This window comes from Mustela lutreola, chromosome 8, assembly GCF_030435805.1.
Source record: "Mustela lutreola isolate mMusLut2 chromosome 8, mMusLut2.pri, whole genome shotgun sequence".
In the NCBI taxonomy this organism is placed as follows: domain Eukaryota; kingdom Metazoa; phylum Chordata; class Mammalia; order Carnivora; family Mustelidae; genus Mustela; species Mustela lutreola.
The window spans coordinates 140,806,516-140,831,929 of NC_081297.1; the positions used below are offsets into that span (position 1 = coordinate 140,806,516).

Sequence of the window (25,414 nt, forward strand, 5' to 3'; positions counted from 1 at the left end):
CAGGGTGTGCCCAGGACTTCCGGGGTTGCCACTGTACCCCTAGCGGGAACCCCTCTCTCCCCACTTGGACACTGCCGACTCGGCCTCCCAGCCTTGGCTTAGCCAGCACTGTCTCCCCCAAGAATGTTCTCTTCATCTTTACAACCCATCTTCGCCCAGCTCAAGGTCTGGCATACAGCAAGTGCTTATTAACGTGTCCTTGAATGAGTAGCAGATGCACTCATCCTGGCTTTGCCACCATCTTCCAGCGTCCTCTTGAACAAGTCACTTCTCATCTGAGCCTCAGTTTCCCCATCTCTAAAGCATCTCTGCAGTCCTGCCTGCCTCCAGGTTGTAAATCACTGTCCCTCTCTTTAAAGCCACCCCTGTTAAGGGTGAGGGGCCTGGCTGTGGCTGTGCCAGGCTGGGCCTGTATTCAGAGAACTGAGCTGGCCCCTAGGGATGGGGAGTTTAGGTGGGAAGGGGAGAGACCCCCGGCTTCGGGGGCAGTAGCAGGCACAGCCGGGCACCGGGGTCAGGGAGTCCTCGCTGCCAGTCCCCGTTCCAACCTTCTCTGGCTGGCTGACTTGGAGCAACTGCTCGAATGGGACCATAATGCCAACCCTTAGGGGTATCGGGTGGATTAAACAAGACCACGTTCCCGAAAATCCCCCCACCATGTAGAAAGTCACCTGTGTCCAATGAGCAGAGGTTGGAGCTTGCCCATGGGCTCTTGGGTTCCTAACCTGCCCCATCACTTCACACGTATCCCCCAAGATAACCTCCTATCCCCTCCGTTCCCTTGAAACGTGATCCAGAAGGAGGGAAGGACCGGGAAGGCCGGAGCCACCTGCTAGACTAACAGCTTGTGTTCTGTAACATACAACCTGGGTTCACCCCAGGACCAGGGGACCCCCCCGCCCTGGCCCCTCCAGGCTCCGGAGCCCCCGGAGGCGGACCACACCCTCACGGGTCCTAACCCCGCCCTCCCTGCAGCCCCGCCAGCTCACCGCCCTCGCGCAGGGCACCCCAGCCTGTGATCCAGCAGTGCAGGCCGGGCTCGAAGAAGTGGGAGCGCGCGGGCAGGCAGACGGGGCGCACAGTGGCCGAGCGCACCACCGGGTGGTCGAGCTGCAGCAAGGCCACGTCGTAGTCGTGGCTGTCCTCCTCGTGGTAGGGGTGCAGGAGCAGCCGGCTCACCTTGAAGGACACCTCCCCCGGCCAGCGCGAGCTCTGCCACACCTTGCCCAGGAACACCGTCCACAGTGCCGGGGAGGCCATGCTGCAGGTGGGGAGTGGGGCAGGGGACCCCGCTTAGCCGCTGCTTCTTTCAGCCCTGACCCTTAGGCTAGCTGGCTTCCCCACCCGGGCCACCACCGGAGGTTACATCCATCCCTTTCCTGCTCTGGAAAGCCAGCTGGTGGGGGCTACAGCCCATGGTGCTGGTGCTGGAGTCCACCTGCCTGGGTACCAATCCCAGCTTCGTTCCTCCCTAGATGTGTGTTTGCTTCTCTGGGCCTCAATCTCCTCATCTGTGAAATGGGGGCAGCATCTTCGGCTCCTGTTACTGGGGGGAATTCTGTCAGACTGCACATATAAAAAATTAGCCCAGTGCCAGACAGTGGCAAGTATTTCTCTCCCTTTTGTCTGTGCACCTAACAGACGGGGCTGCTGTGAGCTCGTGGAGATCTGCTGGTCCTCCCTGGGAGCGGGTGGGCTTTGAATAGGCAGCGACCAGCAGAGGCTGGGTGGTGAAGACCCCTGGATGCCGGGTCAACGTCCAGCACTTTCTTGACCTCATGGGCCGCAGGGAGCCAGGGAGGCAGCAAGAGAGTGAGGTGGTCAGACTGTACCCAGAAAGGGCACCCAGGCCCCTGGGTAGGAGATACAAAGTGGGGCCAGGCTCTGGGCTCCCGGGCGGGACACGAGGTGCTGGGGAGAGTGTGGACAGGCAGCGGCTGGGGACTGGTCCGGCGCACCCAGAGCACTTGTCGTCTGGCTCTGGATGTAGGGGCATGGGGCGCAGTGCCACGGTGGCCCTGGTCTTTGGCTAGGGACTGTGTGGACCCAGGACAGAAGAGGGGGTCTCGGAGGGGAATCCAGGACTGGCAGGGCCCAGGAGATGGGGCTGGGAGTGGAAAGGGTTGCTGTCAGCCCACCATGCAGATGAAGAAGCTTTCTGTGAGGTTGAGGGGGGGGTGTGATGTCCCTTCTTGGAGGCTTCATGGGCCCCACCCACCAGGGCACAGGCACCTGGCATGGAGGGGAGGGGTATGGTCTATGGCCCCGTGAGGCTGTTCTCTGCTGTACCCCCAGTGTGGCACAGCTCCCTAGTATGAGCATGATAAATATTGCTGAATGGATGAGTGATTACGGGAAAGAATGAGTGAATGAGTTGCTGACCACTGACTGAGGGCGGACAGGTGGAGCAACCTTCCCTGGGCACGGACTGTGTTCATCGTGGAGCAAGGACTGAACCCGAGCATCAGAGCAGCTAGTCTGATGGGCTTCCCTCCATCCCGCCCTCCTGCTTGGACCTCAGACCCACTCTCCCTCCCTGCCGGGCCTCGCCTCCCCTCCCCCATCTCTTGTATCTCCATTCCCACATGCCCTGCTCACCTGTCCTCCTGGAAGCAGTGGGCGGCTGTTATGACCCAGCGGTCCGCGATGAGCGCCCCCCCACAGATGTGTCGGCCCCGAACCTGGAGGCTGGCCTGCCAGGGCCACTCACCCTCCGAAGACACGGCCCCGCCCACGATGCGGCTGGAGGGGCCCTGGAGGCCACAGTCTGGGGGTGCAGGGAGGGACAGGGACGGCCAGAAGCCAGTGAGGAATGGATACAGAGAGAGATGGAGAAGGGGAGGCAGACAGGAAGCCAAAGGAAAGATGGAGGGGGATGGGGAAGAATGACCCAGAGTGCGTGCAGAGGCCGCACAGAAAGAGCCCAGTGAGCTCTCCCTCACTCCCCAGTGCGGCGCCTCCTTCCCTCTGTCCCACACTCAGGGCCCAGCGGGGGAAGAGGGCCCTCTGCCCGCGCTCCCCACTGGCCCCGTGGCTCACCACAGTGCCGCTCGTCCGAGCCGTCTCTGCAGTCGGGCAGCCCGTCGCACTGTGGGTTGGGTTTCTTCACGCAGCTGCGGTCCTCACACTGGAAGGTGAACGTCCCACAAGGCACCCCTGGGGGGGAAGGGGATGGGGACAGGGCATGGAGCGTGGGTCCCGGAGCCCCAGGGACCCTCTGAAACCAGGCCCAGGGAAGGTGGACTCTGAAAGAGGTCAGGAGGAGACTGGGGAGCTGTCCCTTGAGCACACGGAAGGGGCCCTTGAGGCTCCTGCAGGGTACCCTAAAGGCAGGCCATGTCCCATGTCTCTTCACCTGCTCAGGCTGGTGGGGAGCAAGGCTGTGTCTCCACTGTCAGGAGGCTCCTGAGAGCAGGGCTGTGCATCTCCTGTTGGTCCAAGGCTCCCTTTGGAGCCCGGCCCTTCCTCTAGATCTGGGCCCCACCAGCTGGCCACCTGCTCCTCCCTGTCTTCACCGTGAAGAACTTTCTGCAGCCCCACCTGGTCTTGGCCTGCTCGTCTTTCCTTCTGCCTATTTAAGTTTTACCTCTTTGCAAGGCGAAGTTCGAGTCGGAAGATTTCCCTGCCTGATGTCCTCCTGCACTCCAGGCTACCCATACTACTGGACGTGATATCCAGAAGGCACTCGGCCAGAGACAGTCACCATCACATCTTCCTACCCACAGATCATCCCAGAGGACAAAGACCACCTCTTTGGTGTCTTTTATTCCCACTCCCTCCCTCTGCTCACCTATCGCTGGCTTGCATGCAGGTGTGGGTTGGATAGATTGGGACGGACGGACGGACGGATGGCTGGAGAAGGGTTCATACAGATGGGTTGGTGAGTGTTTGGACAAGAGGGTAGAAACCTCTGCTGCAGAAGCGTGCAGAAAGGCTGGGCTGTCCTGGCTGAGCCCATTACTTGGTTTCCGTCTGGGCAGCCGGTCACCCCCGCCACCCTACCTTCCTGGCACTGTTCCTCGTCACTCCCATTGAGGCAGTCGGGCTGCCGGTCACACACTCTGGACAGGGAGATGCATGTGCTGTCTTCTTGGCACTGGAATGTGGCTCTGCAGACTGCATGGGGACACACAGAAGAGGCAGGTGAGAGGAAGCCCGAGGAGCCGAGATGGGACTTTGTGCGGCCTCTAGAACGTGTACTGTATCACAGGCTAGGACCATAAGTCTCCTTCTTAGCTATTTTACGCCCGAGTTTCCCAGCAAGTGAGATACCCCACTTCCTGGGTGGGAACAGAAAGGAGATGATGACCTGTCCAGGGTCATCTGGCTGAACCAGAACCTGAAGCCAGATGCTCTGATTCCACACATGAGGCACCTTCCCCAGCACATCTGCCTTCCCTCCTGCTTCTCTCCCCAGGTGTTTAACACTTGGATGGGATGGGGCTGGGGGAGGTCAGACAAGAAAAGGGGCGCCAGAAGCCAGGACTCAGAAGGAGAGTGCTGACTTGGGGACCCCCAGGGCCCCTGCTGCCGGGACTGGGCAGTGGGGAGCAGAACTCCAGTAAGAGCTGGCAGCTCCTGTCTGAACCCCTTGAAGTGGAGGTATGGAGACCCCACTCAAGGGAGGAAGACGCAGGATTCTCTCCTTGGTCACCCAGGGCCTGCCTTCCCCTTCCTGGTCCTCCATCCGCTCTGTACCTCCTTTGACAGCTGGCTGGGACGGAAGGCTGGGGCCAGTGGCCTGGTCGGGAGGAGCTGGGAGCTCGGAGCCAGGAGACCTTGGTCCCCAGCCTGTCCCTGCTACTACCCCAAACCGTCACCCCGGGGAGCCCACTTTCTGTCTCGATGCTTCCGTCTTCTCATCTCAGCACAGCAAGAGAGCCCACTTCCTGGATGCCGATAAGAGGAGCTGCACATTTTGTGGGGGGCTGGCGTCTCTTCTCAAAAAGGGGGGCTCGGCTCCGTGCTCAGAGAAAGCAAGGCGAGGAAGGGGCGGGACAGACGGGCAGCCTACCACAGTTTCTCTCGTCCAGGCCGTTGGGGCAGTCCTTCACCCCGTCGCACGCGGGCACGCACAGGCCGTTCACAGAGCAGAGGAAGGCGCCGGGACAGGCTGCATGGGGAGGGCGCCCTCAGGACACACGTCATCGTGCAGACATGTGCAGACGTGCTGCCCCTGTGTGCCCACACACGTACGCACATGTACGCACACCCATATGCATGGTGCGCATGGACGGACGCGCCCGGGCCCGTGTACACAGCACACACACGCACGCGTGCATACACACACACACACACAGGTCTGTGTGAGTGTGTCTGCCTGCTGAACCCAGGTGACAGCCTTGCCTAGGGGGCGCACACAAAGCCTCAGGCAATGCACGCACACACGTACGCACACATACACACATACACACATACAGTCCTTTGGTTCCTCCACTTGGGGCTTCCAGGGATGGGAAGGAGGCAGGGAGAAGCGGCGGGGCATTGGGGGCGCCCGCCCTTCTCCCCGGTCTGCTCATACTCACGGTCGGACTGGTTGTACAAGCCATAGTGCACCTGCACGCCGGGCCCGGTGAGGGGGATCTGGGACGTGAAGTTGACCGTGATGCCGGCAGTGGCCACCACAGGGATCCTCTCGGCGTAGGGCTGCAGGGTGCGCAGGCCACACAGCCTGGGGGTGACAGAGACAGACTCAGGGATGCACGGGCCAACCCCAGGGAAGGGACAGCTTAGTGTCCTCATGCACAGACAGGGCAAGGGAAGAACAGCCGGGGTTGGGGGGGGAGCGGCGCCCTCATGTTCCCCTTCTCTGTCTTGACTGCTGCTTTGGGTGACTGCCCACTCCCAGGGTCCTCTTCTAGAAATCAGCCTATGTCATTCCCCTGCGCAAAGCCTTCAATGGTTCCCCACTCGCTGCAGGATAAAATTCCAAGCCTGAATTCTAGTCCCATCACCCAGGAGCTGTGAGATCCTAGCAAGTCAGGGTCCTTCCCTGAGCCTCAATTCCCCCCTTACAAAATAAGGGAAATTATCAACTCTGTTGACTCCAAATCTGAGAGTGTTTCAGTGTGTCCGTAAAGGCCAGAGTCCTTGGCTGGCCTGCTCTGTGTAGACAGGAGTAGCTTGGGCTCGGTGTGGGGGAGGAGATGGCTTGTGTGCCTCGGTCAGGCACGGTCCTTCCCACTGAGAAGCCTCCACAGCCCCGGGGTCTCCCTGTGACTCTGTGGACCTGAGGGGAGCACCACTTCTGCACCCAGGACCGATACAATAGCACGGGGCTGAAGGATGTCATCTCCGTGCATGGCGGCACTAAGGTGGGACCATTCCCCAACCATGGGAGGGCCCTCACATCCCTGCTGGACTCCCCACCCCAATGGGATGCTCTGGTTTCCCCAGAGCAGGTGGGAGAAGCTCCATGGAGGGGCGACGTTCAGAGAACAGCTAGGAATCTTCCTACAGTATAAGGGATTTATCCTACATGGTTTCTGGGCACATCTTGCCTCAGAGCAAGTGGGCATGCTTTTGCCAAGTGGGAGCAAACCCTCCCCTGGAATGATGGGTCGTTCCCCAGATAGCTCCCCGGCGTTCCCTCCCTCCCCAGGAGAGACACCCTCACAGAACAGATGGGTCAGTCCCCTGAGCCCCCCACAGGGAAGAGGGCACCCTCGCTGAGCACATGGGAGCGCCTTTACAGACGAGGGAGGCACACCCAGGCCACAGATCAGAAGAGAAGTGAAAGTGCCCCAGCAGAGAAGGCAGGGGGAAGTCAGGGTGGGAATGTCCCAAAGCATGATGGGAGCATCCCACCACAGGTGCAACAGCTAACTCTCTGGGTGGGGCAGTGGGGGGGCAGGTACTTCCTCGAAACTTCTAGAATACGGCAAGCACCTCACAGTTCAATGGATTAGTCAACGAGCTAATCAACAAACAACTGAGGAAGATTTGGGGTTGTCTTGTCTGGCCCCTCCCTCACGGACAGCGACACTGCAAGGCCTCACTGCACAGAGATTGGGAGGTCCTTGCCACAACCCCACTTTGTGAGACAGAAATTGTTCTCGAATCTTACATTCCAGAGGAGGCTTGCAAAGGGAGTGGCACAGGTAAGCCAGAATCCAGCCTCCTCGGGACCTAGGAGGACCCACCCAGCCTGCTCCGGGGGTGGGGAGACAGGCGCACCTTGGCTCCCACTTCCCATGCCCCCACACAGACCTCCCCATGCTCTCTGACTATAGCGTATCATTTCCTTGCTTCCAAACCAACCCACAGTCCTCCAAGCACCATCAGGGCTCCAAAGTAAAAATTATTTTCACAATAATGCTCACGTAATATTTGCTTTCTTTCACTCTCATTCTTTTCACAAAGGATACGGTGGAATTTTCCAGAGACTACGTGACGTGTGAGACAGCAACCCAATGACGCCCAATGCAGTTCTATTAATCCAGTTTAAGAGAAAGTCATAAAAATGTCAAATAATGATATTTTTCTCACCAAATGCTTTTGGCTTTGGGAACTATAATTAGGTTTTTTTTTCTAAAATGTTGTTTATGTTAAAATTGTAGCAGATTTTTGAGTGAATTGATGTTTTTAAACTTCCTTAGTTATCATATCTAATACTGTAAAAAGAGATAATATAACCTTCACAAAAGCCCTTTGGGGAACTCAGTAATTTTAAAGCCGGTAAAGGGGTCCCAAGGTGGGAAGTTTTGGGAAGCCCTGCTCTCCGCGACTCCTCCAGCCCAGGGGGACGCGATGGGGATGAGCTGCCACAAGGGGGCACCCCCGAGCAGGCCTGGCCCTTCTTGGCCTTTTAAAACTAAGGGAACAGAGCTTGGGCTGTCTGTCTGTTTTTTGGTTTTTGGTTTTTGATTTTTTGTGGGTTTTTTGGTCTGTCTGTTTTTAAAGTGGACAAACAAAGGGTCTCATGGATTAGCATCCCCTGAGAGTTTCCCAGAGGAATGGACAGGTGAGCTAGGGGCAGGAAATACTGGGGAAATGGATCAAGTATGCCCCTGACCATGCAGAAGGTTTGGGGACACAGGATGCTGTCCCCGCATGGTCATGGAGGGGTTGCGGAGAGGCAAGGAAGGAACCAGAGCCAGGCCGGAGAGGAGTGGAACATTTCAATCTAGAAGAGTCTGCATGGTCACCCTGAGCTCTGGCCAGGGGCTCTAAGGTACCAGTGGGGACTGACAGGACATCATCTCCACTGGCGTCTGAGAGAACGAGGTCCAGGATCAGCCTGTGGCTCGGCCTGGAACCCCGGGAACAGCCCCCCTCCACCCCGGAGGCAGTATGTGGTTCTCACCATGGAGGCCCAGAGCAGGGGCTGGTGGCAGCATTCCTGGGGCAAGGCTACAGTCTAGTGGCTCAGGCTGAACCACTCAACTTAAAGATGGTCTGTTTAGTCTGCACAGTGGTAACATAAATATTTTTTCAAGTTCAGTTGCCCGCTAATTTCACATAATAATCTAGATTCTTGCTTCTTCTGAAAAACAAGCCCCAGAAACACTGGCTGGAAGTAATCAGAGGCTATCTGAATTAGACAGAGCACAGGACCCCCTGATAACCAGTCCCTTCCTCTCCTGCTCTCCCCCAAACAGCCTGTCCCCCAGAACTATGCACCAGCTGGGCTCCTATGTGCACCGGCATTTCCAGGTCCTGCCGTAGAGACTTCTGGGGAAGGGTATGCACCTTCAGGCTAATTCCTCCCCATCCACCAAATGCCACCTCCTCCCCCATGAGCCGTGTCCAAGAGGCCATGGAACCCACCTCAGCTACAAAGTGCAGGGTCTGGAGGCGCATTTTTGCACAGTGGCCGGCTTGCCTTCTCACCTCTGTGGATTGGGGATTTTTTTTTCCTTCTTGCCTCACCCAGACTGTAAGAAGGGACCCTGTCAACTTTCTTGCACGTTAGCAACTCCACACAGGGAGGAATTCAAGAAAGAGTGGACAGGTGGGCAGGTGGTAGGTTGGTGGATGGATGGATGGATGGATGCACACACGCAAGCCTTCCCTGCGCTAAGGACAGATGAAGTGGGAAGGAGGGTCGGAGAAGGGGAACACTAAAGAAGGGAGAATGGCAGCGTCGGATGGGGTGAGCAGAGACCTGGACCCCAAGCCTCAGAGCTGAGTGGGAGGCCAGCTTTGCCACATGAGGCAGCTGTGTGGCCCTGACACGTCACCGTCAGCAAGCTTCAGTTTTCACCTCTATAAAATGAGGGTGGGTGATATTATCTGCTTTGGAAGATGTTTTAAGGAAAGAGAAAATGAGACATGAGATGAGAAAAAGACTTCTCCGAAAGCTGCTGACGTTGTCAGGCTATGAGCTCATCTAGGACAGTGGTAGACGCTGTGCCCACCACACTGCCAGCACCCAGCCTCGGGGGCACACACTCAGCCTGACCTGGAGCCTCTGGGGCTACAGGCAGTGCTGGCCACGCCGGGGCCCAGGGGAGCAGAAGAGCCACCCCATAGCCGGGCCTGGCCTGAGGAGGCTCCGGGGGGCCTAAGAGCCAGTGGGTTCTGCCTGTCCCATCAGAGGGAGGGCAGGGGAAGTGATCGGGCAGATCACAAGAAAAGTGACATCACAGGGGAGGAAGCTGGCAGGAGGCAGATTCCCCGAAAGGGGGAAGCCTGGGCCGTGGTGACGCCCAGGCGGAATAGGTTCTGCGAAACCACGCAGCCGGCGGCCAGTCTTACTAGGTCAAGTCCCTTCACCACCTCCAGGCCACTTAAAGCCCAGGAGCTTGGCCGTGGGCACTGGGAGAAGCTGCTAGAAAGCAGTGAGGTGGGGAAGGGCAGAAAGGGCTCAGAGGGGCGAGACCGCAAGCCCGAGGACGCCCAGCCCACAGAGGGAGCCGGGGCCAGCGTTCCCGCATCACTACGCTGACATCTGCGGGGAAGTCACCTTCTTCCCCCAACCCACCCTCCGTTGCTGCTTGTCCATGGCCATTCAGGGTCGGAGGACTGCACCTCCCCCTCCGTATACACCCTGTGCCCACAAATCGACACTGTTCCCCAGACCTCTCATATCTTTGCCACCCACACAAGCAAATTTTCCAACAAATGCTCATTCAAAGAATTTCCCAGCATCGACATTGGATGATCATTATCAAAAAAGATCATAACTAAAGGAAATGGTTTGTCCAGTGCTTATGGTTTGGAGGCACACCTCTGCCTTCCCTTCCACGCTCAGACATGGGCCGCGGCCTGGGGGCAGGCCTGGGGACATGAGTTTCCACCTGGGGACTCTGGATCCTTCACAAAGATCTCAGAAGAGAGAGATGGAACTTCCCAAGCCGTTCTCAGAACTGGCGGGAGCCACAGAAGCCATTGGTCCTCTTGCCAGGATGCCGGTGGATTGGTCAGGAGTCCCGTGGCCAAGAGAGCGAACAGCCGGCACGGCTGCTCAGAGGCTCCGCGGGACAAATCCGCATGGGCGTGAACACTTAGGTGTGCAGGCGTACACACACGGACTCATGCACACTAACGGGTGCGTATACCCCCATGCACTCTGGACCCGACTGCCTCGCTCGATTCTGGTTTCCCCACTTGCAGTCTGGGTGGCATAGTACCAGTGGTTTTGTCTCTCTGTGTCCTGGGTTCCTCACTGGCCAGTGAAGGCAGCCTGGGGGCCTGTTTCCTCACTAAATTGTTGAGGATGAGGGATCCAAATCCCCCAGCTCGGTTTCTGGCCGGCCCAGCATCAAGAGCCAATGGTTAACTCTGTCTGGACCGCCCGCAGGAGTCAAGGTCCCTTGCCCATGATCTCATTCAGTCCTGCCTTGGCGGGTGTGGGGAGGGAGGGGAAGTGTCTATTTCATGGCCAGTTTTCAGATGAGCTGCCGGAGGCTGGGAAAGGGGAGCCCCCATCTCGCAGCAAGGGGACGAGCCAGGATTCCAACCCTGATGTGTCCGGTTTCAGCTCTCTGCTTCTTACCAGCCCCACACAGAATGACATTTCGCTCGCAACTCATACACACAACCTACCAGGAGACACCTTCCTTCAGACATCTGTGTAAATGGTAGAAAGCTGGGGCCTAGGACTGGTCTAACCCTTCTGAAGGGGAAGGTGGTGTAGTCAGAGTTAGCTGTAGACGCCCCTGAGCACATCTCCAAGTCGCCAGGAAGCACAGGGAGGTGTGGGACGAGAGAGAAGAGGTACAGGAGAGCCGCACCCATCAGGCCTCCCCCCTACCCTCCCCAGCCACCACCTAGCCGCACCCTGAAATCCCTCCCACCACCGAAAGGCAAAAGACCAGCAAAAGACGCCAAATCCTTCAGCTTTAGGCATCTTAGGTCTCAGTTTTCCGTCCTGTACAATGGGTGAGGACTGGATTCGACGGCCAGTCCAGCCCTTATGTTCTGTAGCCCGGTGGTGCTTTGAGATGCTGGGAGGGAGCTCCCTGTGACCCCACTGGGACCTGTCATGGTGTCTGAAATCCTACCCTCAAAGCCTTTTCCTTTTCCTTTGGACTCTTTCCAGCCATGGCCCACATTTAAGGGTAGCTCAGCAAGTCCATAGAAGCGGGGCCCATAGCTTGACCTGAGCCCTCCCTGTCATGGAGACAGTGAAGGTCCTCTGGACCATCCTCCTGGTTCCAGCGGTGTGGGGTGTGGGAGGGCTCTGCCTGTGGGGCCGTCTGGGCACCCCTAATCATACCAAACCTCAACTCCCTTTCTAGGAAACCGAATAATGACGGCTTTGATGTCCCAGGCCGGTGAGCCTGGCTCCTGGCAAGTGGGCTAACCTTGTGTGTTGGGGGAGAAGGGCAGGGGAGGCACACCCGGGGCCTGCCTGCCGCTTCCTCAAGGAGGGCTTGAGAGGGTGGCAGGAAAACATGCCACCATCATTTGAACAAGTGTGAAATGTGCGCCCCATTATTCCGTGCGCTCCTGACGCGGAGAGGTGAGCCCAGCCAGCCTCAGTCTGGCAGATCCCAGGTAGGGAGCGATGCGGTCCCCAGAGCGTTCCATGAGGATAAAGGTCGCGGGGCCCAGAAATGCCACCTACATGCTAGGATGTGGGGTGCCGTTGTTGGCCGAACAGCACAGACCTGAAGTCACACCATCTCCTGTCACCAAACCCTCCAAACAGCACAGAGCCGAAGTCACACTATCTCCTGTCACCCCCCAAACAGCATGGGCCTGTAGTCACACCATCTCCTGTCACCCTTGAACAGCACAGGCCTGAAGTCAGACCACACACATATCTTCCTTTTCCCTTTAATCACAGCCCCAGACGAATTCAGAATCCTGGACAGCCCGCGGGCGCCCCAATGAGCGTTGTCAGTCCCTTTTGTCTGAGTAGGGTCAACCAACAGGCGAAATCCACATTGGCGCGTGTGGACACCAGTCCCAGAACCCAAGAGGGGACTTTAGGCCTGTGCTGTTTGGGTGGTGGGGGTGATAGGGAGGGACCCTGGTTATGGCCCCTCCCTGTGGAAATGGTCGAATTAGCAAAAGCAGCCTTGGCCCTGGCTGCGCAGCTTCCTGCAGCGAGGAAGCCACTTGACTTTGGCCACGAGCAGGGAGTGGGAGAAGGGAAGCAGGGCCTCCGATGGCTCAGGGAGGGGCTCAGGGGCAGGCTCTCTAGCCCTGCCGAGTCCCATGGCTCCCACACCGTCTTGTTTAAGGATCCAGGGGACCGGACAGTGGAGTGACAGCACCCAAGGAAATGAGACATTTCACTCTAACTAGACTCAACATCCAAGGTGGCCGAGAGGGTGGCAGGAGGGGAGGCAGGGGCAGGGGCCGGGACAGGGAATGGGTCAAGGGGTGGGGTCACAGGCCCGAGCACCCGGGGCTGGGCTCTCTTCCTGGGCCGCCCCTCTGGGGTCTGGGACTGGGGCTCCCAAGGTGGGTAACTGTGGGGAGTGGGAGGGAATCCCGGGGTGAGGTACCTCCGGTTCTGGATTGTCCACTGTCCCTGGGTGCACGGCAGGTCATACTTCTGCCTCCGCAGAGCATAGGCGTCAAACCAGAGGGCCAAGCCATAGTCCAGAGAGGGCACCTGGGACAGAGGAGTCGGTGTGACGGTGCTGGTGGCCTCACTTCCCAGGACAACAAAGGGAGGAGGTCCTCCGACACAGAGCCCCAGCAGGGGCTGAAGTGGTCAGTCACTCAATAAACAGGCACTACGGTGACCCACAGAGGCAGACCGTGGCCTCACCTGTCACCACCCCCCTTCTGGAGGGATTTGCACCCAGGGCTCAGCTTGCACCTCCCCGGGGCTTCCCGAGCTCCGCAGGGTGCCTTGGGCAAAGGGCGCGTGGGTGGCAGAGGACGGGGCTCACCGTGAGGTGCCAGGAGCAGTGGGTGCTGGGCGAGTAGTAGCTGGGGAAGTAAGGCGTGCTGAGGACGCCCTGCGGCTCCAGACGGCCCTCCAAGGTCAGGTTCACCTCACAAGCTGGGCCCCGAGAACAGCTGTTACACAGGGTCCCCAGGGCCCAGCTCACTGCACCTCCCAGCAGGTGAGGGGCAGCCGTAACCCCTCCACCCTCCTGCCGTTAAACAGTAGAGGTTAGTTGCAGGATATGATCTGGGGCCTCAGTTTCCCCACCCAGAACATGGGGACAATAATAGCCCATACCTCACAGGGCAGGTAAGCGGATTAAATAGACATAAAATGCTCAGACAACCTGACATATAGGAAGTGCTCAATAAATGGTAGCCACCGACACAGATTGTGCCGCACCAGACCCTTTCACCACATGCGTTCACAACAGTGTGAGCCTCGGTTATGGTGGTGGGGGAGGGAGAAGCAAGCCCCTTTTCAAGATGAGGCTCAGAGAAGAAGGGGGACTTGGCTGAGGTCGCAGAGCTAGAGGGTGAGGAATCAGGAGGGTTCCCAGCTGCCCTGCTACCTCTCCCTAGAGTCAGGGTCCCCATGTTCCCCTGTCCCCTGAGTTATGTCAGTGACTCCCATGGAGCCAGAGCCAGCTCCGGCACCTTCTCAGCCCTGGGCACCTCCAGAGGGATGCCAGAACCCAGCACGGGCATCAGGGGACCTGGGTCACTGCCAGGAGGCCTCTGGGGTCAACACCAGGAGAGGGAGGAGAACCAAGTAGAAAGAGGGGGACTGCCGGGTTGGGGGCGGGGAGCAGCGGCTCGTGGTCTCCTGTTGTTCTGGAACCTGCAAGATTTGTTTGGCTGATCCATGCCCCAGGACAGCCAGGGCATGAAGCATGGGGTTCTTCCCGAGAAACGGGGTCAGGGAAGAAGGGAGGGAGATTCGGAACAGGAGGCCAGTAGTGGAGGCCAGCGGGCAGCCTGGAGAGCCCTTCCCGGAAATACTGAGTGGCCTTCCCTGAGCCGAGTGCCATCTCCAGGGAGATCTGTGGGGCTCCTTTTTGGTGTGAGAGGATGGTCTGGGGATAAATCTGAGGTTCTCAGGCCTCCTGACCACAGACCCACCCTCCAGCCTCAAGCGGATACAGAGGGAAGAGGGCCAGGGGAGGAGCTGAGAGAGGAGACACGGGTCCAGGATGGGGACCGAACAGACAGTGAACAGCAAGAGGGCGGGAGAGAGAAGGAGGGAGAGGAGGGACAGGGGACAGGCAGGGTCGGAGAGGGAGGGAGAAGTGGAGTAAGGACAGAGGACAGGAAGAGAGGGGCCAAGGGCTTGGGAGGGAGGAGAGCAGAGGGGCTTCCAGAACCTTCCCTCTGCTCCCATCCCACCTCAACGACAGCAAAGAGGATGAAGGGTGCACCGGCCTGTGCCCTGGGTATCTGCCTCGGCTCCCCTCCCATCCCGGGGGACCCCTGACCCCTCACCCTGGAAGGCCACGGGCTGCACGGAGAGCACAAAGGGGTCATAGTAGCTGTGTAAACCCTTCTTCCAGACCACCGCCATGACAGCGCCGGACGCCAGGACCTCCACCACCGGCTCCTGGCGACTGCAGCCGTAGACCCTGGAGGGACAGAGGAAGGTGACCAGGACGGGTGGGGCCTGGAAGGGGGTTGGGTGGACTGTTGTGTGTCCCCGCGCAGGTGTCCGACCCTCTCTGCCCCAGGAGACTGACTGGAAGCCCTGCAAGGGTCAGGCCAGCTCCTCAGGGGAGAGAGACCAGGAGGTTGCCCAGAATGTCCCCGTCAAACTCCTGTTCCCCTGGATCCCTGTGCCCCTGAGGTCCCAGCCTGTACCCTGCAGGGAGATGAGGTTTCAGGGTTGAGGGTCCTGAGGTCACCTAATGTTGGGGTTCCTTTTCTTTACTTGGCAGCAGAGCCCACCTTGTAATTAAAATGTCTTGAAGCCTCCCAGGGCGTGGAGCCCCGGCAACAAGCCATTGAGTTAAAGTCGGTCGAGGTCCCTTCTGCTCTATCTCCTTATCACCCCTGAAGACCTCTCACGGCTCTGGGATGCAAGGGTGACGATCCCCTGATCTTGTCTGACCCGCCCCTTTAGACCTCCAAGGCCCCGAGATGGCACAGGGTGCCTGTGCGCCATCGTGAGCAGGGACAAGGCTGAGCTGTCCCCTCCCTAACAACAGGCTGGGGTGGAGGGGAGGGGTACTTGAAGAAGCCCCAGGGGAAGCCCATCAGCGTCCCCCCCCCCCATCATCCCTGGAAATCAGATGGTGTCTGGCTTCTGTGCGCTTCCCAGAGCCCTCCAGGAACCCAGCCCACGCGCACCCCAGGTTGAGGTCATCATGCCGGGGGTGTGTAAATGAATGTGCCTGCTGCCTCAGAGCCAGGAGTTCAGAGAGGCCCCGGGGTGGGGGGAGGGGGTTGGGGAGGACCTTGTCCCCGCTCACCCTCAAGGACTGCCCTTGACCTGAACATGCAGGTCCCACACCCACTCCTGCCTGGAAGCTGGGCCAGCCTGAGCCAGAGAAGGCAGCAGCCTGGTGCCCCCACCCCCAGCCCACACCGCCAGCAGCAGTTACTGGCTATTTAACAGAGACATTACCAGGTAATAATAAGGGATGGCTTTGCTATGTGTGAGAATCTCGGCACTGGTGGTTTGATTTCAAGCCTCACAACTCTACAAGGCGGCTGTCACTATGCACCCATTTTACAGGCGAGGACAGCCGAGGCTCAGAGAGGCAAAGCCACTTGCCTTGGGACACACAGCTACGAAGCAACAGTGCAGGGTGCTGCCAGGCTCTAAAGCGTTCAAATGAGCCTTGTCACCTCCCAGAGCAGACCCGAGGGGTGGTCTAGTACAACCGCTCTGTCTCAGACGGGGAAACTGAGACTTGGGGAAGGAAAGGGGGTTGCCCACAGCACACAGCCATTTCCAGCCTCCTATCTCCTCTGTGTGCTAACCTTGCTGTCTCTCAGATACCAGATACCAAGGACCGGGGTCACACAGCCTCTTATCTCCGACTGTGGGGGGTGATGCTCAGCGCCCCCACCCTCCCACCCCCCTTCCCAAGACTCACGAGGTGATGAGCCTCCTCTCCAGGGGCCCAGCCACGTCGTACATGGCCAGCCGGTCCCGGCACTCGGCCAGCGTCCACTCCAGCCGAAGCTTGAGCATAAGGTCCTTGGGACCCTGCAGGTGCCACAGGCAGCTGGAGGCCAGGTGGTCGGGCCCTTTCAGCCGGAGGACCTGGCCCTGGTTCACATAGCTGTAGCGGTAGCAGCCTAGAGGAGGGAGAGGGACAGGCCCCCTGACCCCTGTTCACCAGGAGGAGGGAGCCAGGGGGCCAGCTGGTCCTCACCTGGGCGGGGGTGGTGCAGGGAGAGCCACTGGGTGGGGATGGGCCCCCACGTGCTAGGTCCCATCTCTCTGTTTCCCTGCTGGTTTCCGTCTCCAGTCTCCTCACCCACGCATTCACTCAGTGGTCCGTTCATTCATTCACTTAGCCCTCCCTGAGCTCTCCATGCCAGGCAAGTGTCACAAAGATTCAGTCACTGCCCAGGAGCGCCAAAAGTGGTGAGGACAGATACAGAGCCCAGCGGTAACAGCTCAGGAAGAGAGAACGCTGAGCCCAGCTGCAGGGCAGGGAAGACTTGGCGGGTAGCAGACAGGGTCACGGTGTGAGCAAAGGGCCGGGGGCCAGGGTGGGGTTTGAGGCCAGAGAACAAGCTGGAGAAAAGAGGCAGGGGCCAGATGGTGCCTAGGAGAGGAGGTGCTTTCTCCCACAGCCATGGGGAGCCACCGAGGGTTATGCAGGGCTGGGACGTGGCTGGGCTTCGGTCAGAGAGTCCTCTGGCTGCTGGGAGCAGCTCCAAGGAGGCTGGGAGACCATCAAGGTGCCATAAGGGAAGGAGAGGGGAGAGGGCATTCCAGTGGGGGTGGAGAAGCAGCCTGGGTAGAGGAAGTGAGCTCAAGCTGAGGAGGAGGAAACACCAGAATGAAACAGGTTGCGCTCATTAGGCATCTGCCGGGAGGGCTCCGTGAGCCGAGCGGAGCAGACTGCTGTGATTCTTCCTGCTTACAGACCTGGGCCAGACAGACCCCGGGCTCACCAAACCTTCCCTGGGCCTTGGTTGGCTGCTCTGGAGAATGGCCGCAACACCAGCCTCGTGGGGTCGTCACTTGCTTGGGGGTAGCACCCAGACCTCACGCTAAGTAGGTGCTCAGTGTGTGTGTAGTGACTGCTCTGTGGGGGGTGTGGGGAGAGGCAGAAGGTGGGGCTGGGGAGCAAGTCCTGAGACCTGTCACCCTTCAGCTGGGGCCCCCTGGAGGCGCAGACAGAGACAGTCTCATTGGCTGGCCACTCTCCCTTCACACCTCATTCATCAGCAGCAATATCCCCCTCACCCCACCCCCCAAGTGCCTCCTGTCTTGGGTTCAGACTCCAACCCCACCATCTACACCGTTTGTGCAAGCACTCCGTCCCCCAGCATCGCCGTCGGGCCCCCACCTTCGGTTTGATTTAGGCTCCAGAAACCAGCAGCAACCAATCTGTCCCCTGGACCACAAGTATCTCCTTGAAACCTGCCCACAGCCAGTGAAGCTGTGGGGATGTGGGAACAAGCCCCAGATTGTGGGGGGCAGCTCAGGGTGCAGGGAGCGCCCACACCCCACCTTGGGTCCTGGCGCCCCCCTCCCATTAGCCCAGTGACCCTGGGCCAGTTGCTTAGCTGCTGGGTTCTGTCAAATGAACACTGCATTAGTCTTTAATCCTGCCTCCCTCTCCAGGTGCTCTGAGGACCAAAGACGGAAGGCAGATGAACAGGCTTTGTTCAGATGCTGCTCCCTCAACGCCCCCGTCCTGACCCCTGGTCATCCTGACTCAAACTGGGGAGCAGAGTTCCCCAGGGGGAGACCCGTGACTCCTGCAGAGGGAAGAGACAGGGAAAAGCTGCTTGTCTGTTTTGGGTCATCTGTCGTCTCTAAGTCTTGTTCCAAGTTGATGCTTCGTTTTTGACATTTTAATAATTACTCTTTTTTCTGAGTGCAGAGATATGTGCTGGTCTCTGTTGATAATGCAAAATATCTCGGGGTGACCCGGTTACCGCTGGTCACCGGAAGAAAGTGCGCGCGCATGCCCAGTGCGTTCTCCTCGCCTGCCCTTTGCTCACTTGCCTCTGCGCCAAGTGTCCCTTCCTCTTCTCTACCTGCCAGATTTCTACCTCTGTCCCGCTTGGGTCTGCTGCCTGGCCCACACAAGGACAGCCAGGACTCCCCCCCTCCCCAGTCAGGAGCAACATTTCTCTCCCTCTAGAAGCAGATCCCTTCCTCTGCCTTGGATGGCGGCCCCTGGTGTCCATCCACCGTCCCCAGGGCAGAGCAACTCCCCCTTTCTGCTGCCTCTGGGACCTCTATTCTAGTGCTGGCACTTGATGTTATGAGACACTGTTTATTTGTCTGTCTCTCTCATGGGCTCAGAGCTCCTCCGAGGACAGGGGTGAGGACACGGTCATTTCGTGTCCCCAGAGCCCGCCTGCGGCCGGCATGGGGGAAATGTTCACAAAGCCTATAAAAAGAGTTCTCATCCTCGCCCGCATTAGACACTGTGCTCCAGGAGGGCAGGGGCTCCAGATGAGCGCTGAATCAAATAAAATAATTACAAGGCCACTGCCAGCAACTTGGGGACCCATGGACAGCCAGCACGGGCAAGGGCAGCCGGAAAGCCCATCCCGACCAAGGGTCAGGGCGATGTGAGTAGCAGTGCAGTGTAAGATGGTAGATGATAGGAAGGTAGATGGATCCGTTTCTCACATTCTCCTTTGAACCAGTTTTACCATTCTACTCATTCCCTCGTTAATACGTTAACTAAATCTTTGATGTGTGGCTCACTACAGTTTTGCTTGAGAATCATGATTTTAGCAATTTGAAAATTGCTCATCACCTCCATCTACCAAAGAAGTAAGCATCTGACCAACCAGAAGATAAGAGAGGGAATAACGAGGATTTAAATTCTGCCTCCCTCCCTGAGACGGGGCTGATGCCCTCAGCCTGGCCTCAGCTCTGGGTAGAAACTCTCGGTAGTATAAGAAGAACCTGAGAATGTAAGAGCTTGTGCTCAGGACCACAGGATACAGTAGCACAGGTGGTGCACTGCACAACACAGACTGCGATGCGGACAGTGCTCCCTGGCATTGTGCAGCATGGTGGCCCTTCTGGTACTCTGCTTCCCAGGGCTCAGGAGGAAGACCATGGAACCTCTGGGAGGAAAGCAGGGTGAGTCTGGTAATATGGCATGGGAGGGGGTAGGAGGACAGGGCAGAAGAGCCTGGCTAAGAAGGACAAGAAAAATAGGAAGGGAGTATCCTTGAATGTGACAGAAATATCTCCAAGAGACCAAGTCCATGGGTGGAAATTAGCTTGTGAGCAAACTGAGTTCAGTGATGAAAAAGCAGTCCTATTTATGTGCACCTAAACCGGCACACCCCACACGGGCCACGCACGCATGCACGCACGCACACGCGCACATGTGCACACGTGCTCATGCACGCACACAAGCAGGAGTACACAATGGCCACCTCCCCCCACGGCCCCAGCCTTGCTCAGGACTCATCACCGAGTCCACCATGCCCCCCCCCCCGGTCACCCCAGGCCACTGCTCCCTGCTCTCACCACAAGCCACGTGGTCTCCTGACACTTGACCAAGCCAAGCAAAACGGCAACTCAAAAGGAAATGGAGAGGGGAAACAAAAGAGCATACCCAGCGTGGAATTCAGAGCAACTATGTCTTTCACGCTGGCTTCTGTTAAAAGGAAAGGAACAAACAAATAAACAAAGACCAAAAGTAAATAAAGAAAATGAAATGAAAAATGAAACTGAAAATAGAAGAGACCATCAGAGCCAGCCTGTCTGAAATCGACTGAGTGCCACCTCCCTCCCCGCCCCCTTGCAGCCCAGCCTCCATCCTGGCTCTGGGGTCGCTGGGAGTCCTACCCTGAGAGCATCCCAGCCTGCGCCACCCTGGCCACACCATCCCGTATCCCCCTCCCCAGTACTGACCCAGGATCACCAGGCCCTCCGGGTCCACCTCGTACTCGGCCCTGTAGGGGGCAGGGGCCGAGCTGTTGGCTGTGGACAGCAGCTCCTCCACCAGCAGTGCCCGCACCACCTCGGGGCTCAGCATCGGCCGGCGGTGCTTGGGGATTTGAAGAATGAACCAGAAGAAGCAGGTGAGAGGTCCCTCCCTGAGGCAGGCAGAAATGAGAGGGGTGGGAAGGGGCCTGGAATCTGGCCCTGCCCAGCCCACTGCTCCTGCTGGGGAGACCACCAAGCCTGGCTCAAGCTTCCTACCTCTACCTCATGGAAACCTCCTAACAACCAAGATGCTGTCTGCTGCCCCGTGTCACAGGGGTAATGAAGCACAAGAGGGTAGGCTGTATACCACCGATCAGAAACAGGTACTCATATGGCACAGCTAGGGCACCCCCCCCCTCCCACTCCAACCACGGCCTTTCCAGATGCGTGCCAGGCCCAAGCACACCACAGTCGTTGTCTAGCGTGGATTCCTACCACATTGTTGTACCCATTCTACAGATGAGGAAACCAAGCTCAGTGAAAGGAGTTCGCACCCAGGCAGCCGAGTTGTCATCCTGTGCCTCAGTTTCCCCATTAAAAAAAAAAAGTCATTGCATCAGTACCCTACAGCATCCCCTCCTGTTCTTTGAGTCTAAGATTCTAGCGAGGGCTGGTCAGGGGGCCAGGGCGACTCACCCGAAGGAGTAGACTGAGCTGGAGTTGTAGTAGGTTCCCAGACGGGTGCTGGCGATGAGCTCCTTGAGCTGAAAGGAGGGAAAACGGGAGCCCCCTGGTGACCGTGTGCAGAAACCCCCTTCCTGCTCTTTGCCCCTCCTGACAGCCCCGTTTGACAGGCACCTGCGAGGTAGAGAGGCTTGCCCCTGGTCACCTGGGGGGCAGTGACCGCTCAGGGAGAACCTCACTCCTAATCTTTCCCCCTCCCCCTCTACCTCGGCACTGCCCCCCAACACTGCCCTTCCGTCAGCTCTAGCCTACACCAGACCCCCCACAGCTTCTCTCCCTCCTGTCAAATGTCACCCCTCAACTCTAGAAAGCCCCACTGGGCTCCAGAGTCTGCCCCTTACCCCCAGCCACCAGCCACGGGAGCTCAGCTGGTTGGTGTGTGCACCTGTTCATGACTGGAAGGGGGACAGCCATCGTGGCTGTAAAGGAGCAGGATGGAGCTGTGGGCAACTGAGGCACAGTCCGACACGGAACTCCGGAAGATGGTGGGGGCATCCTCAGAACTGTGCCCTCACCAAGGCCAAGGGATTGACCCATTGACTTGGCATAATCAGGCCTCCCCACACCTCCCCACCCCGTGCATCCCCTCCCGTCCCCACAGCCCTTCCCTACCATCTTCTGGGCTTTGGCGGTCTCACTGCGGAAGGCACTGGACTCCCGGCGGGCGAGGTCCTGGGAGAAGTGGCGATTGAGCACGCGGAGGCTGCCGGAGTACACCTGGCTGACCGTCACCTCCGCCTTGTACCCTGCGCAGGACGCAACCGACAAGGTCAATCAAGGGGGCCACCGGGGGAGACTCCTGTCTCTCCGACGTCTTCTCCTGTCACCCAGACCCACAGCTCAGCCTCCAGCATCTGGGACCTCTGAGGCTCCACCATCATCATCATCTCTGTCCCTGTCATCATGTCACCCAGTGTGTTTTAGTGACAGGGAGGAAAGAGGCCCATGGATCACGTCCTGAGGGCTCCCAGTCGGAAGCTGACGCAATCATCCATCCAAGATATAGATGATGCAAAAGCCAGGAAAACCACATGGCCTAGAAGGGGTTAGCACCTCGCTGCACCCTTCCTTTCCCGAGATTGTCCCGACTGCCCCTACCGTGTGGGGTACACTAGTAACCCCAGAGAGCTGCGTCTCCCCCTGCAGAGCTGCCCATGGTGGGTGAGACAGGCTTGACTCCTGTGGCCTCAGAGCACACAGGCCCATCCCTGAGGAGTGATTTTAAGAGGAGCCCAAGGTACAACTGAGGGAACCTGACCAAGAAACAGGGCCTGGCCCAGGGTGACTGACCAGCTGAGATGGGAGGATTGGAGCATCCACTGGGAAAGGGGGAGGGAGTGAAGTACCTTTAAGGGCAGAGGGAACAACATATGCAAAGGCCCTGTGGCAGAGGGATAATGGTGAACACTGGGCTGAAACCTCTTTGGTTGGAGCTGTCAGATAAGGGGAGGGGCAGCAAGAGGCTGGGACCTCAGCAAGACAGGATTTGGGTCTTTACCTGATGCACAAAGGAAACCACAAAGGGTTTAAGATCGAGGATGACATCATCAGGTTTCCACTTTGTAAAAACCTGTTTTGGCTGACAGTGAAGAAACTAGACTCATAGCCCTGGGCATATACCCCTATTCGTTCAATTTATGCGTCCATTCAACAAATGTGACTTGAGAACCTGCTATGTTAGGTGCTGGGCTAAAGCACTCAGGGATATGTCATTAGAACCATGAATAAAACAATAAAGAAAAAACCTTGCCCTTAAGAGCTTGTAGTTTAGAGAGAAAAATCAGACAATCAACAACAAACATAGCATAGGACACAGGAGAGGTGTAAGTGCTGTGGGAGACAGGGAGGGTGGTGGGCTGCCCCAGGGAGGCCAGCGAAGAAGGCGATAATGTTAGTCACATGGATGTTAATCTCTGGAAAGAGTGGTCCCAGTAGGGGACCGGCAAGTGCAAAGGCCCTGGGGCAGATGCTCATCTGATGGATTTCAGAAACACCAAAAAGAGAAGGGGAAGAGAGCAGGAAGCAATGAGAAGGGGGAGAGGACAGCCACACAGCATTGGGCCGACCACAGGGGACTTCGCTTTTACTGTGGGTGAGGTAGGAGCCATGGGAGGTTTAAGCAGAGAGGTTAGGGGCTTGGATCTGCTTTCTAAAATGATCCCTCCACAATTGTATGGCGAACAGGCTCTAAGGAAGCAAGGGCAGAAGCCAGGAGACCCACGGGAGGCTTCCGTAGTCATCCAGTGACTCATCTGTTGGCCAGGCGTGGGGCACCGGAGCCTGGACCAGGCTGCGCAGGAAGGTGGTGAGAAGTGAGCCGCCAGAGGCAGGATACAGTCTGCAGTCAGAGATGACCAGGTTTGCTGGCAAACTGGGGCTGGGGTGTGAAAGAGAGGAGTCAGAAGGGGGAGTCAACCAGAAGGGGGAGATGGCCACTGACTGGGATGGGGTGGGGGGTCTGGAGGAAACCAGGGAGCGCTGCATGCTGGACCAGGGGGGTCCGAGATGCCCTTAAACCTCCTGGTGGAGGGCAAGCCCCAGCAACACAGTGGAGCTCAGGGAGGAACCCAGGCTGGACACGCACATTTGGGAGTCACTGGGGTATAAGGGACATTTGAAGCCAGGGACCCTGGATGAGACCCTGAAAGAAGTGGGCTGAGCAGGGAGAAGGAGAATCCTTCTATCAGTGAAGGACACGGAAGGGAGGCTGCAGCTATGAGCTGGGGGAAGAGAAATGCCGGCCCCTTGGAAGCTGGGGGAGGAAAGGGCTCCGAGGAGGAGGGAGTGACGTGCCTGGTCAAGTTGCCACTGAGGACAGGGGACTGGCCATCGGATCTAGCAAGCGGACCGTAGGCAACTTTGGTAAGCACCCCTGGGTCGGGACAGGGGAGCCAGATGGGAAAACGTTCTTGAGGGGCTGCAGGTGCAGAATCGGAGACAGCTCTTTCAAGGTGTTTGCTGCAAAGCGGAACAGAGAAACGGGTTGGGGGGCACCAGCGGGATTTGGCTGCGGGAATAAGGAAAGTGCTCGTACGGGGACAGGCCACCTCTGGAACCCCGCCACTGTGTAGGAGGACAGCTGCCTTTGGAAAGGGCAGGGATGGTTCACCTGTGGGGACAGGGCGGGAGGGCAGATCCCATGGGTGCTTCTGGGAAGGCACATTGCCAGCTTCCAAGGGGCTTCTCTTCTTAGTGGTTCCCTGGGTCCAAGCAGGGGGCAAAGTGTGCGTGTGTGGAGGCAGGAGGTTTGGAAAGAAAGCGTAAACTGTCAGCCAGGAGAGCAGGAGGGGGAAAGTATGAGGAAAATACGATGGGCAGTATTAAAGGCTCCCACTGCAAGCAGAATGTACCCCGGGGCCCCGGGGCTACGCTTGTGGCCAGCGGGGGGAGCCAGCTGCCACCCCCAGCTCTCCTCTCCTCAGTCCCTTTCTGAGTCACACTGCCACTCAACCAGTCCTTGGCAACTCACTCTGGGTTTCTCTTGTGCCCATAGACTAGGCCCCTTTTCCCTCTCCCCTTCCAGATGCATCTCTTTGCCCAATGCCCAGGCCCCCAGAGCACAGCCTGAGCCCAGGTGGGAGGAATCCTTCAAACAGCTCCTGAAGTGTGGTCTTTACCCTAACTCCCTTTGTGGGCGCCGGAGTTGGCTTCCCCCAGCTGAGGCTTTGCAGCGCTCAGCCCCTGGGTCCTCAGCCCCACGGTACACCCACTCCCCGAGGGGTGATTCACTCCTGGAGCATAATCAGGAGAAATTAGACTCCACAAAGAAAGACAATTGGCAGTCGAGTTCCTGGCCCTCCAGCCTGACACGGTGGTTTACCCTGAAGACTAATTATCTGGCCGCCTACGGAGGCCTTGGTGGCCCTGTGCTATTTGGGGTGCTGGCTTCCAGCCGGTGGTGAAATGCACACAGCTTCCACTCCCCCGCCACCCGCATCGCTCGTGGCTCTGAGGCTCTGAGCAGACTTACGGTCCCCTCTGAGTCACTGCAGGCCTGGGCTTCCCAAGGGCATCGGCCCAGGGGCTCATTCCAGACACACCCTACCCTGACGCCCCCTGGATCTGGGCCTAGGATGGACCTGATGAGGCTCCATAGTGGGTCCCCAGTCCTTTCGAGGAGCCTGAAATTCCACCACGAGATTTAGCCAGTACAACTATTTCTGGAAAGGCTCTGATCACCTGGGCAAGGTGTCTTGTCTCCATGGCTCCCCGGGCCCACGCTTCCTCTGTTCTAGCCCATGCTGTGCTTTCTCGTGCGGGCAGGGGCTGTCTCCAGAGCCTGGCCCAGAGCCT

The 25,414-nt window shown here is 58.2% G+C and overlaps 1 protein-coding gene across 3 annotated transcripts in view; it reads right to left on the minus strand.

The window, feature by feature from the left end:
- The window catches only part of TMPRSS6 (transmembrane serine protease 6), a 33,156-nt gene that overhangs the window by 2,003 nt on the left and 5,739 nt on the right, over positions 1–25,414 (minus strand). For 2 of the 3 annotated variants that reach the window (XM_059186877.1, XM_059186878.1), the window contains exons 3-16: positions 21,734–21,867; positions 21,074–21,141; positions 20,363–20,547; positions 20,064–20,105; positions 16,386–16,590; positions 14,776–14,912; positions 13,296–13,408; positions 12,903–13,012; positions 5,526–5,671; positions 5,015–5,113; positions 4,003–4,116; positions 3,040–3,156; positions 2,599–2,767; positions 990–1,261 (exon numbers count right to left, since the gene is read on the minus strand). In XM_059186877.1, the coding sequence (XP_059042860.1) occupies positions 990–1,261; positions 2,599–2,767; positions 3,040–3,156; positions 4,003–4,116; positions 5,015–5,113; positions 5,526–5,671; positions 12,903–13,012; positions 13,296–13,408; positions 14,776–14,912; positions 16,386–16,590; positions 20,064–20,105; positions 20,363–20,547; positions 21,074–21,141; positions 21,734–21,867 (1,911 nt within the window). The remainder of the gene's footprint in view (positions 1–989; positions 1,262–2,598; positions 2,768–3,039; positions 3,157–4,002; positions 4,117–5,014; positions 5,114–5,525; positions 5,672–12,902; positions 13,013–13,295; positions 13,409–14,775; positions 14,913–16,385; positions 16,591–20,063; positions 20,106–20,362; positions 20,548–21,073; positions 21,142–21,733; positions 21,868–25,414) is intronic. The other variant, XM_059186879.1, reaches the window with a different exon arrangement.